Genomic DNA, 17,469 nt, shown 5'->3' with positions numbered 1-17,469 from the left:
AAATGACAACACAATCCATAAAGTTTATGTGATATTCCAGAGTTTAGAAAGCATAAACATTAATGCAGTGCATGAGCCTAGGCAATATCTTAGTTTAGGGGAAAAAAAGGCTTAAAAGACCTTCTTGGGACAATCACATAACTTGAAAATGGACTGGATGTTAAATACCATCAGGGAATTGTTGTCTTAGATGTGGTACTGGTATTGTGATTCTGAGGCGAATGTTCTTATTTTTTTAGAAGACACAGGCTGAAGTATTTAGGGGTGATTGATTTTGATACCTGCAATTTATTCAGACAGTATAACAAAAAGGTATCTCTATTTTCTGTATATTTGAACATCATCATAAAGAATTGGGGTGAGGGGAGCAGAGGGCATTTTTCAAAAGTTCCTCAGCTAAGGGCACTGTGAGGACCTCCTGAGCTATCAGTAGCTTCAATTTATAGTTTGGTTTTGTAGCGCTGTTTCTTTTCCCTGCTGCAGCGAGGAACACTCTGTGACCCAGGAACAAGCAGCTCTTAATCACCCTTAAGTCAATAAGATTCAGCTGCAAGCTCCCCGAGGGGGTAAAAGTCCACACCTGATATAATCTGCTTTACATTCCTACGCTATTACACTTGGCACGTTCACCTTCAAATTGCAAAGTAATTTGTTTTGCATTTTCCCGCAGTTGTATCTGCATTCGGAGGCCCAGGCTGAAGGCATTTCTTTCTGGCCCGTGAACACCCAACCACTCATTGTTGAATTCTATTTGCATCTGTCTATACTTTAAAACACTTTAAAAAACAATGAATTGCATCCTGCAACTCAAAAATGAAAACTTGGGGAAAAGCTAAGAATAGTAATCTGGTGGTATTTGGTCATCACCGTAAGTATCTTGCTACCTAAGCTTCCCTGGTGGCTCAGACAAAGCGTCTGCCTGCAATGCGGGAGACCCAGGTTCGATTCCTGGGTCGGGAAGATCCCCTGGAGAAGGAAATGGCAATCCACTCCAGCACTCTTGCATGGAAAATCCCATGGGGAGGAGCCTGATAGGCTACAGTCAATGGGGTCGCAGAGTCGGACGCGACTTGACTTTCACTTTCACTTGCCTACTAGGATAGCGCAGGCTAAGAACCGCCACCACGCTTCCATTTAATTTTAGCAATGGGCGGCTGATCCGGGAGCTGTTTAAGCTATCTGCAAGTTAGCGTCTGGTCTAGGACAGGATAGCCAGCATAGTGTCAGAAGGGCTTGTGCGGAGGGCGAGTGGGGCAAGGACAGAGGCCGGGCCGGGCCGGGAGGGGCGTAGCGTGCCGCGGCACCTCCTTTACCAACACGGCCTCGCCGGCGGGGTCCGGCCATCTTGGTAAAGGCCAAAGCAGCGGCCAGCCCGGGGCTGCCGGGTTCGCTGGCTGGGCTGCCGGATTCGAAGGTCACAATGAGTGAGTGATCGGGCGACGTGGAGCGGAACCTAGCTCGGCCAGGGCCCCGCGCGGCCTCGGGCCGCCGGGTGGGCTGCGGCGCCTGCTCGGCCCTGGGATGGTGAGGCGGCGAACGCTGAGGCGCTGCCTGCAGCTGCTGGCGCCCTTGGCGGAGCCGGCGCGGCGGGGCCGGGGGCGGAGAAACTCGGGCGCCGGCCTCCGTGGCCGCTCCCGCTGCGCTGGGGCGCTGTGGCCAGTAGCCGAGGAGCAGCAGCAGCAGAAGCGGCGGCGCGCGCGCCTGACCGCCCCCCGCGCCTGGTGAGCCCACGCCCCGCGCCCGCCTCCCTCCCCCGCGCTTCGCTCAGTTCCACCGCGCGATTCGGCTGGCTTCCTCTCGGTCTCTGGGAGGAGCGGTCCTCACACCCCGGCCTGGGGCTGCTTGGCCTCTTCGGCGGAGTAGAGCGGGCTGTGGGTGGATTCCTGCTCCCGAGCCCTGCCTCATTTCGGAGATGCTGCGCTTTTGAATGGTAGGGCTTCGTTTGAATTTGTGCGGAGCCCACATCTTTGCGCTGCGTGTTTTAAGAGCCACATAGTTTTGTTTTTTTGTTTTTTTTCCCCGCGCTTGGTAGAGTAGCCGTCTCTGGGATTTGTTATATATAGGTCCAAGCTTCTCTGCAGTTCACGAGGTAGCATCTTCACCGACTGGAATATATGTGGGTGTCTTTTGGTGTATGTAAATGAGTGGTTAGACAGCTTCCTTAGAACAGTTTATTTCTGCTTCACCTGTAGTACTTATTTCTAAAAATTCGTTCCGACAGGTTTCTCCCCATTTATTTTGAAAGTTAACCACGGAAAGGAAACGAAGAGCTAAAGTTTGGAGCAAGGTGCGGCGAGGTGGTAGAAGACGGTGCTTTCTTTTTTTGTTGTTTTTGTTTTTTTTGACCGTGCTTTCTTGTTTTCTGTTCGGTGGTTTGTTTCTCAAGTTGAGTGTTACTGCAGGCTTTTCAAAACAGGTATTCAAATAGTTTTTACCCCCTCCTTTGACTAGAACTCGCTATAATCTTGGTAGTTGAGATCAATACGTTTCTACAGGTTTCTGAGTCTAATGCATCATATCTCTGTTGTACCTGGAAAATTCTAGTATGAGAAAAGTTAACCTTTAAAACGTCACTTGATTTTTGGTTTTTCCTTTACTGCAGTTCTGTATATGTTATAATATGACTCACCTGGTTTACTTTGGCTAATTAACATCAAGTGTTTGCTAGTTGATAATTCTGGTTAATGTATTGAGAAGGTGATTCTTGAAATACAGCTCTCTGAAAATTAAGAAATAATTTCCATCTTTGTTAAGAATGAATATCTAGCAGTTCCATTTCTATTTTCGGTTTCATTGGTTTTGATTTAGCCTCAGACATCCATATTGTTTAGGAAGAAGTTATGTAATGTTTAAAAAGAAAAGATTACCAGTTTCCCACAGTAGTCTGATTTTGTTGGAAGAAAATTTCAGTCTGTTAGAGAAGAAATTTAGGTCTTGTTTAAAATTTAAGAGCGCTACTGACTTCAAAATGTTTTAAGTTAAGTGAAAATATAGTCACAATTTTCAGATTTAATTACATTCTGCAGGTCTTCCTGCTGCAAGAATTTTGTAGTCTCAAAGAGACGGTAATACCTAGTGTATTTCTCATACTCTTATTTTCATTCAGCGTCTCACATTTCATATTGCAAAATTTAATTATGAAATTAATTCAGTTATAACTATATGAAGGACATTTTAATACAAGCATTCCTTCGTTGGGTTAGGGTTTTAGTTATACTTTCTATGATCGAGTCATCTTGTATGAAAAGGGTGTTATGTTAATTTTGAGTATTAGTGAACTTGGGAAATTGGGGCGATTTTTAAGAATATTTTTGTCTGTGTTTGAAAAAGTATTCCTTGCCTTTAATTTGTTGTTTCATTCTGCTTTTTCTTTGTAGTGGTAGACAGCTGTAATTATAGTGAGTTTTTCCATTCCATTCTATTCTTTTTTTCTTTGTAAATTAGAATATGCCTGTAAGTGGTTTGTGTTGATCTGGGCATTTTAGATTGAAATGCATACAGGTAAGAAATGTTTTCATTGAAGTATTACTGGGGAAATGAACTGTGCCCATAATTAATGAGCACACAATTGAGGCTGAAGGCCTGAGGGCATGCGTAAAACTGGTATTTAAAGAATTACCCATGTGATTTCCAGTCTAAGTCAAATCATGTACTATTCTAGATGCTAGAATACTGAAGACTTCTACCTTTCTATATTTATAGTGCTTTTCCTTGACTTGTCTTTTGAATTTAATACTCATTAATTGTGTATTTAAATATTTTAATTAACAGACTTTGTGATAGATTATGCATGAACTTACACATCTCAGGGGCAGTATTGTTACGTCAGAGATACAGTCTTTGCCAACTCAGTTGTTTAAATAATGTATTGTTGCAGAAACCAGAAATCGAGAAACCAAGCACCATACTCGGAGAGTTGGAGAACTCAGGTTTATTACGCTGCTGGGCCCAGAGGAGTTAACACTCCAAGCTCTGAGCCCTGAACAAAGGGGTTACAGAGTTTTTATAGACAGACTATAGTGGGCAACACTAGCTGCTAACAGGCTGGTTTAAACTAAGGGGTTTTGCGCGCGCAGGAACAGCAGTCAAAATGGGGAGGGGATGCCTGACCTTTACACGGACAGGCGTGATTAAGTAGGTTTCCAGGGGCTGTGCAGTTGCAAAGAGCAGGACAAGGGTGAGTGAGATAAGCTCCAGTTCCTAGTATTCCCCACATTCTGAGACTCTGTGACCTACATGATCCAGACTTTGCAAGGAGCAAGCTGAGTTACAGAGGCAGAAGGAGCAGGAGATTATGTAAAATTTTAAGTTTTCCTCTTCATTCTCCCCTCTTGATGCTTCTATCATTCATTGTAGAAAGCATCATCTCATGTTTTGGTAGGACATTCAGAGCTCTCCATTGTTTAGGGGGCTATATTGAGCTATTACCATATGTAAATTTATGGATTCAATCCGAGAGGTTATGATCCTGGTAATTGTATTGAGGATACAAGGGCCAAACAAGAGCACCGCAAAGAGCATAAAGAGAGGACCTGTTAAAGGGAGAAGCCACGATCCTCAGCTCCAGATATTGTTTCAGTTATCCCAGGAATTAGCTAGTTTCTCCCTTAGCTGTTAGGCCATGTCTTTGACTATTTCTGATTGGTTACATGCTGCTTTTAGCAGCGTTTTTCATTCAGGAAGAGGCAGATTCCTCCCTTTTTGGCTGTCAGTAGGCCTAGCTCTCTCCTGCTTTATAAAACCACCTCAGCCAGGAAGTCTAGTTGGTCCTGTAATGAAGACAACAGCAATAATACCAATCAGGGTTAGAGGCCAGGTTTGAGAGTGAAAATCCATCCATATTTTGATAGCTGGATCCTAAAGCTTCGGCTGTGTGTTGACCAGCCAGCTGCTGGAGTGTGACTGGAGCAAGACTGAAGGATCCTCAAGCTTCTGCTGTGTGTTGACTAGTCAGCTTATGGAGTGACTAGAGCAGGGCTCAGCGTCCTTCACGGGTAAGGGCTGTTGTCTTTGGAACAGGACCTTAAGGAGGTTTTGGGGGGTCCTGAACTGCTTTCCAGGTGTCTTCATCACAGGAAGTCACTGCCTTCTTGACTCTGGTGTGGTGGATCCAAGGAATGACACCTATAACTTTAACAGCAGTAGGGGTTGCCAGGACAACCATGTGAGGGCCTGTCCAAACTGGCTAAAGTGGTTCCTTGATCCAATCTTTAACCCATACCTCATCTCCTGCTGATAGGGATGAACCCAATTGCCCAAAGGAATGGGTGTCCTTTCTAAGGTTTCTCGGGCAATTTGGTGGAAGACTTTTCCCAGGGCCTGGAGGTGTTGGGACATCTCCAGGTCAGCTAGTTGTTGGTGGTCTCCCTTGAGCTTTTCTATCACTGGGGGTGGTCTCCCGTATAAGATCTCACAGGGAGAATAGGGCCTCGGGGTGCCTTTACGGAGGGCGGTGAGAGTCCACAGAGTGATAAGGCAGCTTGTTCCAGCACTGTCTGGGTGTTGGCCGGGGGGTATTCTTGTTGTACTACTACCTGGGGAAACAAACCTAACAAGAAAGTTAAAGATATAAGGCCAAAAGATTAATAGAAGTAGGAAAGCTGCTGGGGGGCTAGCCAGGAGAACCAGGTCCAGACACTGGTTTGTAATATTAGTGTTTGTCTAAGTATGAGAAGATGCAAGAATTTGGACTCATAAAAATCTGTACCTGAAAACATCTGACTATGTGAAAGCCTGTTTTTCTGGGGTTTTCCTGGAGCACAGAGTGCCTCATTTTTTGTCTCCACCCTGAACTCCTTTCAAGGGGGTGTTGAAGGTCAGCATCTTATAGTGGTCATGATTTAATCTTTGTAGAGGCAGCTGGCAAGGCCAGCTGGCCAACTTCCAGTCAGCAGCGCCCTTTCATAGCCACATATTTGACCATGTTTTGGGGCATTTCGTGGTCATTATGTCCCACGGTGCTGGGAAGTCTCATTCCCACATCTAACAAAGATTCTGTTGACAGGCCACTCAATGTGTTGTCACTAGACCAGGCCTGGTAAGTAGCAAAAGTCTCTGGATCATACCTGTCTTACTAGCCTCTTGGTCCAGGAAAATATTTCTTCTTGTTGCTTCTTCCCATATCTAGTTACATTATTACAATTATTGATCTCATATGGAACTGCATACCAGCATTTTATCACAGGCTCAGTCACACATTTGGTAACATAAGAAATAATCTTCTGAAATAAGAAATAATCTTCTGAAGCAAGCTACATAGAAAATAGTATCAGATCAGATCAGATCAGTCACTCAGTCGTGTCCGACTCTTTGCGACCCCATGAATTGCAGCATGCCAGGCCTCCCTGTCCATCACCAACTCCCGGAGTTCACTGAGACTCACGTCCATCGAGTCAGTGATGCCATCCAGCCATCTCATCCTCTGTCGTCCCCTTCTCCTCCTGCCCCCAATCCCTCCCAGCATCAGAGTCTTTTCCAGTGAGTCAACTCTTCGCATGAGGTGGCCAAAGTACTGGAGTTTCAGCTTTAGCATCATTCCTTCCAAAGAAATCCCAGGACTGATCTCCTTCAGAATGGACTGGTTGGATCTCCTTGCAGTCCTAGGGACTCTCAAGAGTCTTCTCCAACACCACAGTTCAAAAGCATCAATTCTTCAGCGCTCAGCCTTCTTCACAGTCCAACTCTCACATCCATACATGACCACTGGAAAAACCATAGCCTTGACTAGACGAACCTTTGTTGACAAAGTAATGTCTCTGCTTTTGAATATGCTATCTAGGTTGGTCATAACTTTCCTTCCAAGGAGTAAGCGTCTTTTAATTTCATGGCTTCAGTCACCATCTGCAGTGATTTTGGAGCCCAGAAAAATAAAGTCTGACACCGTTTCCACTGTTTCCCCATCTATTTCCCATGAAGTGGTGGGACCGGATGCCATGATCTTCGTTTTCTGAATGTTGAGCTTTAAGCCGACTTTTTCACTCTCCACTTTCGCTTTCATCAAGAGGCTTTTGAGTTCCTCTTCACTTTCTGCCATAAGGGTGGTGTCATCTGCATATCTGAGGTTATTGATACTTCTCCCGGCAATCTTGATTCCAGCTTGTGTTTCTTCCAGTCCAGCATTTCTCATGATGTACTCTGCATAGAAGTTAAGTAAACAGGGTGACAATATACAGCCTTGACGAACCCCTTTTCCTATTTGGAACCAGTCTGTTGTTCCATGTCCAGTTCTAACTGTTGCTTCCTGACCTGCATACAGATTTCTCAAGAGGCAGGTCAGGTGTTCTGGTATTCCCATCTCTTTCAGAATTTTCCACAGTTTATTGTGATCCACACAGTCAAAGGCTTTGGCATAGTCAATAAAGCAGAAATAGATGCCTTTCTGGAACTCTGTTGCTTTTTCCATGATCCAGCGGATGTTGGCAATTTGATCTCTAGTTCCTCTGCCTTTTCTAAAACCAGCTTGAACATCAGGAAGTTCACGGTTCACATATTGCTGAAGCCTGGCTTGGAGAATTTTGAGCATTACTTTACTAGCGTGTGAGATGAGTGCAATTGTGCGGTAGTTTGAGCATTCTTTGGCATTGCCTTTCTATGGGATTGGAATGAAAACTGACCTTTTCCAGTCCTGTGGCCACTGCTGAGTTTTCCAAATTTGCTGGCATATTGAGTGTAGCACTTTCACAGCATCATCCTTCAGGATTTGGAATAGCTCAACTGGAATTCCAGCACCTCCACTAGCTTTGTTCGTAGTGATGCTTTCTAAGGCCCACTTGACTTCACATTCCAGGATGTCTGGCTCTAGGTGAGTGATTACACCATGGTGATTATCTGGGTCATGAAGATCTTTTTTGTACAGTTCTTCTGTGTATTCTTGCCACCTCTTCTTAATATCTTCTGCTTCTGTTAGGTCCATACCATTTCTGTCCTTTATCGAGCTCATCTTTGCATGAAATGTTCCTTTGGTATCTCTGATTTTCTTGAAGAGATCCCTAGTCTTTCCCATTCTGTTGTTTTCCTCTATTTCTTTGCATTGATTGCTGAAGAAGGCTTTCTTATCTCTTCTTGCTATTCTTTGGAACTCTGCATTCAGATGCTTATATCTTTCCTTTTCTCCTTTGCTTTTCGCTTCTCTTCTTTTCACAGCTATTTGTAAGGCCTCCCCAGACAGCCATTTTGCTTTTTTGCATTTCTTTTCTATGGGAATGGTCTTGATCCCTGTCTCCTGTACAGTGTCACGAACCTCATTCCATAGTTCATCAGGCACTCTATCAGATCTAGGCCCTTAAATATATTTCTCACTTCCACTGTATAATCATAAGGGATTTGATTTAGGTCATACCTGAATGGTCTAGTGGTTTTCCCTACTTTCTTCAATTTAAGTCTGAATTTGGCAATAAGGAGTTCATGGTCTGAGCCACAGTCAGCTCCTGGTCTTGTTTTTGCTGACTGTATACAGTTTCTCCATCTTTGGCTGCAAAGAATATAATCAATATGATTTCGGTGTTGGCCATCTGGTGATGTCCATGTATAGAGTCTTCTCTTGTGTTGTTGGAAGAGGGTGTTTGTTATGACCAGTGCATTTTCTTGGCAAAACTGTATCAGTCTTTGCCCTGCTTCATTCCGTACTCCAAGGCCAAATTTGCCTGTTACTCCAGGTGATTCTTGACTTCCTACTTTTGCATTCCAGTCCCCTATAATGAAAAGGACATCTTTTTTGGGTGTTCTAAAAGGTCTTGTAGGTCTTCATAGAACCGTTCAGCTTCAGCTTCCTCAGCGTTACTGGTTGGGGCATAGACTTGGATTACTGTGATATTGAATGGTTTGCCTTGGAAACGAACAGAGATCATTCTGTCGTTTGTGAGATTGCATCCAAGTACTGCATTTCAGACTCTTTTGTTGACCATGATGGCCACTCCATTTCTTCTGAGGGATTCCTGCCCGCAGTAGTAGATATAATGGTCATCTGAGTTAAATTCACCCATTCCAGTCCATTTCAGTTCGCTAATTCCTAGAATGTCAACATTCACTCTTGCCATCTCTTGTGTGACCACTTCCAATTTGCCTTGATTCATGGACCTGACATTCCAGGTTCCTATGCAATATTGCTCTTTACAGCATCGGACCTTGCTTCTAACACCAGTCACATCCGCAGCTGGGTATTCTTTTTGCTTTGGCTCCATCCCTTCATTCTTTCTGGAGTTATTTCTCCACTGATCTCCAGTAGCATATTGGGCACCTATTGACTTGGGGAGTTTCTCTTTCAGTATCCTATCATTTTGCCTTTTCATACTGTTCATGGGGTTCTCAAGGCAAGAATACTGAAGTGGTTTGCCATTCCCTTCTCCAGTGGACCACATTCTGCCAAATCTGTCTACCATGACCTTCCCGTCCTGGGTTGCCCCATGGGCATGGCTTAGTTTCATTGAGTTAGACAAGGCTGTGGTCCTAGTGTGATTAGATTGACTAGTTTTCTATGAGTATGGTTTCAGTGTGTTTGCCCTCTGATGCCCTCTTGCAACACCTGCCATCTTACTTGGGTTTCTCTTACCTTGGGCGTGGGGTATCTCTTCACGGCTGCTCCAGCAGAAAATAATATAGCTAGCAGTTATTAGTAAGATTACAAGCAAGAATTTAAGTCAGGAACTTTCACTGGGTATACTCTGGTGTACCCCAGGTCATCTGACTCAGTTAAATGATTATAGCCAAGTGTTAATCTCCTGGTTGTACATCATGGAGCATCTGACCTTTATCCAAAGACTGGTTACTGAGATAAGCTTTAGAAACAATCTTAGAGTGTCCTTTTTAATAATGTAATTAAACCTTTTAGCAAATAACAAGGAAATATCTCAGAAGTGAGTCTTAATAAGCACAGACCTTAATTAACAAAACTAGAATATTCAGTGAAACATAATTTTTTTCTTTTTTGGAGAACTCATTGTGAGGACATTAACACTGTAGCCAGGGAAGGCTTTAACCCATCAGATAAAAATGTCAGGGAGCCAGGAAAAGCCAAGATTTCCCATAGCCCTGGCTCTTTAATTTTCAGCTGTTGTTTATCCATTTTTAATTTCCTGATTTAGGAGCAGACTATTGCCATGTTTTAAGGACATCAGGATAGCAAACATCTAATTGTGAGGGCTTATATTTTTTTGTTGAAGCCGAATGAGCTTTGTCTACATGTACCATAACCTTAACTAATGTTTATTTACTTTACCAAAGTAACAGAAAGATTTTAAAAACAAATATAAATCACTTAAAGGCAAAGAAATTAATAATCTGTTATCAAAAGCTGCATTCTAAGAAAACTTTGTTCTCTAAACAGAAGACCAAATTCCAGTCTGGTACCAGCTTACTGTTAATAACAAAATTTGTTTATCTGCTTAATTTTAGAAAGTCTTTTCCTAAATCTTAAAGAACTAGCAGTATTTTTCTAAAGGCATGAGAGTAAAACCATAGAAGGGATGTTTAAAATCTGATTCTATTGCAATTGACAAAAGAAGCCTGGTCATAACACTTTAATATGATAACTAGAATTATAATTGACCATATTTTATCAGGGCATATCAGAGCTATATGAATGTCACATAATTTTAGGATATCTATATTAGTAACATCAACCATACAGTATAACCTGAAAATATTTATCATCCCTTTAACAGTACTTCCCATGTGATTTAACGTGTCCAATGAATCAAGGTAGCTTAATAGCTCTTTGGAAAGTCTCGGGCCCTCTGAAGCATCCCAAAGTTAGCTAAAAGTCAAGTTATTTAGGAAGTTTTGTCAATAAATGTCAAAAGGATTTATAACAGTCAGGTAGGATCATGTAAGTTACTGTGAAATAATAGTTATTTACTGTCACACAGAGTTGGACACGACTGAAGCGACTTAGTAGTAGTAGTAGTTAGCCAAAGTTAACAAAAGGTTTCAAAGGTAAATGTAGAATGGATCAATTAAGAGGTAAACTTAAATCTATAATTAAAAGCAGTTCAACATCTGAAGAGAGTATGTCCTCTTAACAGAGAGAAAGGCCGAATTTAAGTTTTTGCACCAGCTTGCTTTAAACTCATTTAGGTAAATTTAATTAAATTTATTTTAAACTTAGTCCTACCAATGCACAAAACATTTTTTCAGGGTCCACCTTTCACATACCTTTTAACCACTTTCTTTAACAGCCACCTGTAAGTCAGACCTACTTTCTTTTCCCTTTATAAAATGTAATTTTTTTATATCTTCTTTATTAAAAACATACATCCTACTTCTTCCTTATTAGATTAGCAAACAAACATTAATACTAGATATTTAATGTTGAATATTACCCAGTTTATGTGACTCTGAAATTTATTTGGATTAATTTTTTTTGTATTTAGAATTGTTTGATTTGTAAGCGCTTGCTTTTCTTTAGGCCAATTAAATTAGAACTCATTTACAACTTCAACAATATCAGAAAAAAAACAAAAGACATACACTGAGACATACATAAATCCAGACAGTCAGAGATCTTATAGTTTTCTCTTTGAGATTTAAAATCTCTCTTTGACTCCTGTTTTTCCTTGCTTGAAGTTCTAATTTGCCAAAGGCTGAGGTCTCAGGCAAAGTTGGCTGTGTGTTTCAAGGACATGGAAAGGGTTAACTTCAAGCTTTTCCCTAGGGAAGCCTTTTAACAAGCTAGTTGTTTTTAATTTCAAATGCAAAAAGAATTGGTTTTGCAGTTTCCAAAAAGAAAAATTTCTTTCACTCCATTCAGTCAGCAGTCACGCACTCACAATCATTCAGAGGCTATCACAATACTTCCCTTCTCCCGAGTCCCCAGGTGTCCTTAACTGTTGCTTCCTTCCTGGGAGCTCCAAGGAGATTATCAGTCACAATGCCTCCATTCTCCCACGTCTCCATTTCTCCCTATCTGATGTCTCCTTCCTGGGAGCTCCAAGGAGGTGATCAGTCTCTTCTTCTACCCGTTGGGGTAGGAACTGACTGGGGACTGGCCCCAGGACCTTACCTGATTCTGTGGCCATTCCTGCTGAGTTGGTCTGTCCCTCCAGTGAGTCCATTTGGGGGCTCGGCCACCTGGAGAGTCGGGACACCAGGCTGAAAGAGAACCCGGAATACCATCAGGTGGCATGCCTCCTCGTTCGTCTTGGGGTTCCTTTGCTCCAGCCCAGCCAAGCCACCAGTCTGGCGGCTCAAGGGGTCGGCATGGTTGGAATCTTGCTGGGGCCTCCAGAAATGTTGCAGAAACCAGTGGTCAAGAAACCAAGCACCACACTTAGAGAGTTGGAGAACGCAGGTATATTACGCTGGTGGGCCCAGAGGAGTTAACTTACAAGCTCTGAGCCCTGAACAAAGGGGTTACTAGCTGCTAACAGGCTGGTTTAAACTAGGTTTTTGCGCTCACGTGGAAACAGCAGTCAAGATGGAGAGGGGATGCTTGACCTATACACGGACAGGCATGAATAAACAGGTTTGCAGGGGCTGGGCAATTGCAAAGAGCAGGACAGGGGTGAGTGAGATAAGCTCCAGTTCCTAGTATTGTTAAGTCCCCACTTTCTGAGACTGCGTGACCTACGTGATCCAGACTTTGCAAGGAGCAAGCTGTGTTATAGAGGCAGAAGGAGCAGGAAGTTACTTAAAATTTTAACTTTTCAAAAAAAAAATTTTAACTTTTCCTCTTCAGTATTATAACTTCATAATTTACAAAAACTCTTTCAAGTATTTTTTTAAATATATTTACATTTAGTTTGGTTTTAGAGACTTACATGAGATTATTAATGCCCTTCCACAGATGAGGGGAAGAGGAAACCGAGAGCCCGGGAGATTTGAGTGATATACCCGAGGTTCCTTAGCCTAGTAGCCCTGGCCTTAGGCTCAGTATGTGTATATGCTGCTGCTGCTTATTAGAAAGGGGTATCAGTTGAAGCCAAGGTAAGAGTGGTTTGGATCAGCAAGCTTTGGTCAGCATCACAGCCGTAAGTTGTACCCTTAAAATGGTAGTACCATTGGCTATTGGGGCACAGGGCAGGCATCTAGATGGATCAGCATAAATTCAAAAGTGACTGAAAATCAACTCAGTACAAGCCTGCTACCTGGAACAATTCATCTTTCCCCTCTGAGGCAGCAGATTTTCCTATTTATTTAATTTGGGGGCCTTCCCAGATTAAGAGACAGTGACATACTGTTTAAACAGTATATCCTGTAGAGTTCTGTGCGCGTTTGTAATGTCTCTCAGCTATAAGAATGAAATTGTCAGAATACACACCAAGATGTCTCATTATTCCGGCACTGCTTATAATGGGGAGATGCTTGTTTTGCTTAAAAAAGACCCTGATGCTGGAAATACTAGACAACAGCAGTAATTAGTTTTGAAAATTGTTTTCTGTATTTTGAAGATCCTTCAGATTACAAAGGTGTTTGTTTTCAAATTACTTTGTTCATTCTTTAGGCTTATTTAGAGAGTTCATGAAAAGTACTGCTGTGTATATTGTGCTATTGTATGGCTGAAGTAACTAATAACAGAGTTTCTGAGCTCAGAGTTCTATTTAAAACTTGAGGCAAGTTTATCTGTTTATGAATTAAACTATGTGAAATATCTCCCATGAGGTGAAGTAAAATGTGTTACGTATCCCCCCATGCTGATCACAAGCTATGTTGGTTCTAAGTGTTTCTGAGCATAATTCTGATGAGAATATGGCTAATCAGCTGTCCAGCCTTTTTCACCAGCCAACCCTGGACCCTTGGAGTGCCATGTAACTCTCTGGCCTAACTTGTTTCTCCTGTAAAATAAAGAGGTCACAGAGGAATGACTTGGGTCATGGAATGCTCAAGTTACAAAGGACTAAGTATATGGCTGAGTCCAACCACTTTTACAACCCTGGACCCTTGGAGTGCCATGTAACTCTCTGGCCTAATTTGTTTCTCCAGTAAAAGAAAGAGGTCACAAAGGGATGACTTGGGTCATGGGGTGTTCAAGTTACAAAGGACCTAAGTGTATGGCTGGGCCCAACCTCTTTTAACTTACAGATTTCCTGTTTCTACCCCAGAAAGTTTTAGGCCTCTTATGATACCATGGAACTGAAACATCAAAATTAAACCTTTCCACCATTTCACAGAGATGAGGTACAGCCCTCCCTGACTTACGATGGGGTTGGTGGTGGTGTAGTCACTAAGTTGTGTCTGACTCTTGTGACTCCATGGACTGGAGCCCATCAGGCTCCATGATGGGGTTACATTCTCATAAACTTAAGTTGAAAATATCATCATTTGAAAATCCATTTACTATGCCTGTCAAACATGATAGCTAAGCTTAGCTGTCTTTAAGCCTGCTCTGAACACTTAACCTTGGGCTTCCCTGGTGACTCAGATGGTAAAGAATTTGCCTGCAATGCAGGCAGTGTGGGTTCGATCCCTGGGTCAGGAAGATCCTCTGGAGAAGGGAATGTCAACCCACTCCAATATCCTTGGATGAAGAATTCCATGGACAGAGGAGCCTGATGGGCTACATTCTATCGGGTCACAGAGTTGGACATGACTGAATGACTTTCGAGCACTTACGTTAGCCCACAGTTAGACAAAGTCATCTGCCACAAAGCTTATTCTATAATAAAGTGTTGTATATCTTATATAATTTATTGAATACTAGTGAAAGTGAAAAATAGAATGGTTGTAAGGATATGGGTCGTTTACCATGGTAATTGCTAGCCAGCAACCCGTTATCCTTTGGGAACTGTGGCTTGCTGCTGCCCAACAAGGCAAGAGGATCTTTTGGTCCACGTATTACCAGCCCAGGAAGAGATCAAAATTCACCATTCGAAGTAGGATTTCTACTAAATGCATCATAAAATCATAAGTTGGATCATTGTATATTGGGCTTCCCTGATGGCTCAGTGGGTAAAGAATCGACCTGTAATGCAGGAGAAACAGGAGATGTAGGTTTGATCTCTGGGTTGGAAAGATCCCCTTGATGAGGGCATGGCAACCCACTCCAGTATTCTTGCCTGGGAAATCCGTGGACAGAGGAGCCTGGTGGGCTGCAGTCCATGGGGTCACTAAGAGTCAGGCACGGCTGAGCACATGGCACACACACAAGTTGGGAACCATTTGTACTTTAAAACTGTTGTTTGAATTTTGATTCCTTTTTCATTCTTTACTCATATAGTGTCTCAGTTTTATACATATATATGAAATGTCTGTTGTATGTAAACATGTGTGGCTGGCAGAGGCCATTTTTGGACTGGGTGAATTTGGTAATGTTGGTGAACTTGTTGAATGTCACCACAGTGAAGAATTTGACATACACTTGTGATGTTCTCAGCAACATTTTCTTGGTTAAGCGTGATTATATTGAGCTTTGTAATTTCTTTTTTGCTTAGCTGCCCAAATATCTTACAATCATACTTTATAATAATGGTGGTGATTTAGTCACTCAGTCGTGTCTGACTCTTTATGACCCTGTAGAGTGTAGCCCTCCAAGCCCCTCTGTCCGTGGGATTCCCCAGGCAAGAAATACGGGCGTGGGTTGCCATTTCCTTCTCCAAAGGATCTTCCTGACAGAAGGATCGAGCCCACGTCTCCTGCACTGCAGGCATACTCTTTACTGCTGAGCCACCAGGGAATTACCCTTTTTAATAGTGCTCATCTCCAATTTCATATAAACTGTCTACGTTCTAATACATTTTGTTGAAGACATAACTATCCATGTATATGGTACCCTGAGGCCACAGAGTGATCAGTCTTCAGATTATCCCAGGACTGATGGAGTTCCCAGGATACAGGACTTCCAGTGCTAAAACTGGGAAAGCCCTGGGGTATTGATCCTCTTACCTGAAAGTGTCTCTTCTTGGGATTTAATTAAAAATTCTTCAAGTTGGAAGGATAAAACGCCAGGTAGTTATATACTGCTGCTGCTGCTAAGTCGCTTCAGTTGTGTCCAACTCTGTGCGACCCCATAGACGGCAGCCCACCAGGCTCCCCTGCCCCTGGGATTCTCCAGGCAAGATCACTGGAGTGGGTTGCCATTCCCTTCTCCAGTGCATGAAAGTGAAAAGTGAAAGTGAAGTCGCTCAGTTGTGTCCGACTCTAGCGACCCCATGGACTGCACCCTAGCAGGCTCCTCCATCCATGGGACTTTTCAGGCAAGAGTACTGGAGTGGGGTGCCATTGCCTTCTCTGAGTTATATACTAGATGAACTCAAAGACATATTTTCAAGGCAAGGCAAATATCTGCAGGGCCTCATATATATTTTCTGTTTATATGACTGAAATATAGGATTAATTTATTCTTTTCCATGTAACTTTAAACAAAAATAATTTAGGAGTTAAATGAAATAGTTATATCATTTAAAATCTCCATGTAAAATTAAAAGGGCAGTTATAAGAGAATTGGTATTTATTGTCTGCTAAGTGCTTTTTACTTTGGGGTCTGAGAAGCATTGTTGAAAGCAAGAAAGGCTAGCCTGGGTTTGTGAGACCATCCGGTTGGCTGTGTGCTACTAACTTTAGAACCTAGATATCTGTTCAAGACAAAGTTTTTGGGTTTTTCTTTCATATTCAACATGATTAGTGGAAAGAGCATGGATTATGGAGTCTTATCAACTTGGGTTAGATTTCCAGGTCCAACTGTTACCAGCTTTTTGACTTTATGCAAACTATTAAATTCTGTGAAGCTCTGGTGTGTCACCTGTGATTTGAAGAGAATATCTGTTTGGTGAGAATGTGAGGATTAAACTAGATAATGGACGTGTATAAATTGTCTGACACATAGTACTCAATAAATGACATACTTACAGCAGTCATTGTGCCTCTCTGTGGACCCATGTTTGGATTAGGAGGGCTCTGTTTTTTTTGTTGTTTTTTGTTTTTATTTATTTATTTATTTATTTTGGAGGGCTCTGTTTTTGGATAATTACCTTACATGTTTTTATAGCTTCCCTAAACTTCCAAGTTAAGATCATTGTGTCAGTCAGGCTTAGTTTTGGGAGGTCCAGAGTTGCAAGGCCCAGGCTGGTACCTGGCCTCTGTCTGAAGTCCTGGCTCTCTGTGCCGTTCCCAGTGAGTTGGCATCATACTCATGGCTCAAGATGGCTTGAGGCAGCAGGATGCAGGGAGACTCGAGAATGCCTCCCTTTCCCTTAAGGAGACTCCCGGAGGCACGCTGTGAGACTTCTGCTTCTGTCACATCCGCTACAGTGTCATCAGTGTGGCTGGAAGGTGTGGAAAGGTAGTCATTAATTGGGGCATCAGTCAGCTCAGTTGTGTCCGACTCTTTGCGACCCCATGGGCTGCAGCACGCCAGGCTTCCCTGTCCATCACTGTTGCCCTAATGGGCCAGGAGCAAACGAGGAGAATGAAGACAGAACATGAAATGTGGTGCAGTGGGTCAGGGGACCTGCAGTCTCTACTGGACTGAGGTGCAGAGTCCACTCTGCGTACAACATTTATTCCTAATTGCAGACTACAAGATTTTCTCAGATCTTATCT

The 17,469-nt window shown here is 42.7% G+C and overlaps 1 protein-coding gene across 5 annotated transcripts in view; it reads left to right on the top strand.

Moving 5' to 3' along the window:
* Positions 1-736: 736 nt before the first annotated feature.
* Positions 737-17,469, top strand: part of NAPEPLD (N-acyl phosphatidylethanolamine phospholipase D) — a 58,262-nt gene continuing 41,529 nt past the window's right edge. For 2 of the 5 annotated variants that reach the window (XM_025291064.3, XM_044946583.2), the window contains exon 1: positions 1,221-1,721. In XM_025291064.3, the coding sequence (XP_025146849.2) occupies positions 1,522-1,721 (200 nt within the window). In that variant the 5' untranslated portion in view covers positions 1,221-1,521. The other 3 variants (XM_044946586.2, XM_044946585.2, XM_044946584.2) reach the window with 3 other exon arrangements.

The sequence above is a fragment of the Bubalus bubalis genome, chromosome 8 (genome assembly GCF_019923935.1).
Source record: "Bubalus bubalis isolate 160015118507 breed Murrah chromosome 8, NDDB_SH_1, whole genome shotgun sequence".
NCBI lineage: Eukaryota > Metazoa > Chordata > Mammalia > Artiodactyla > Bovidae > Bubalus > Bubalus bubalis.
This window is presented reverse-complemented; position numbering and strand designations above follow the sequence as displayed.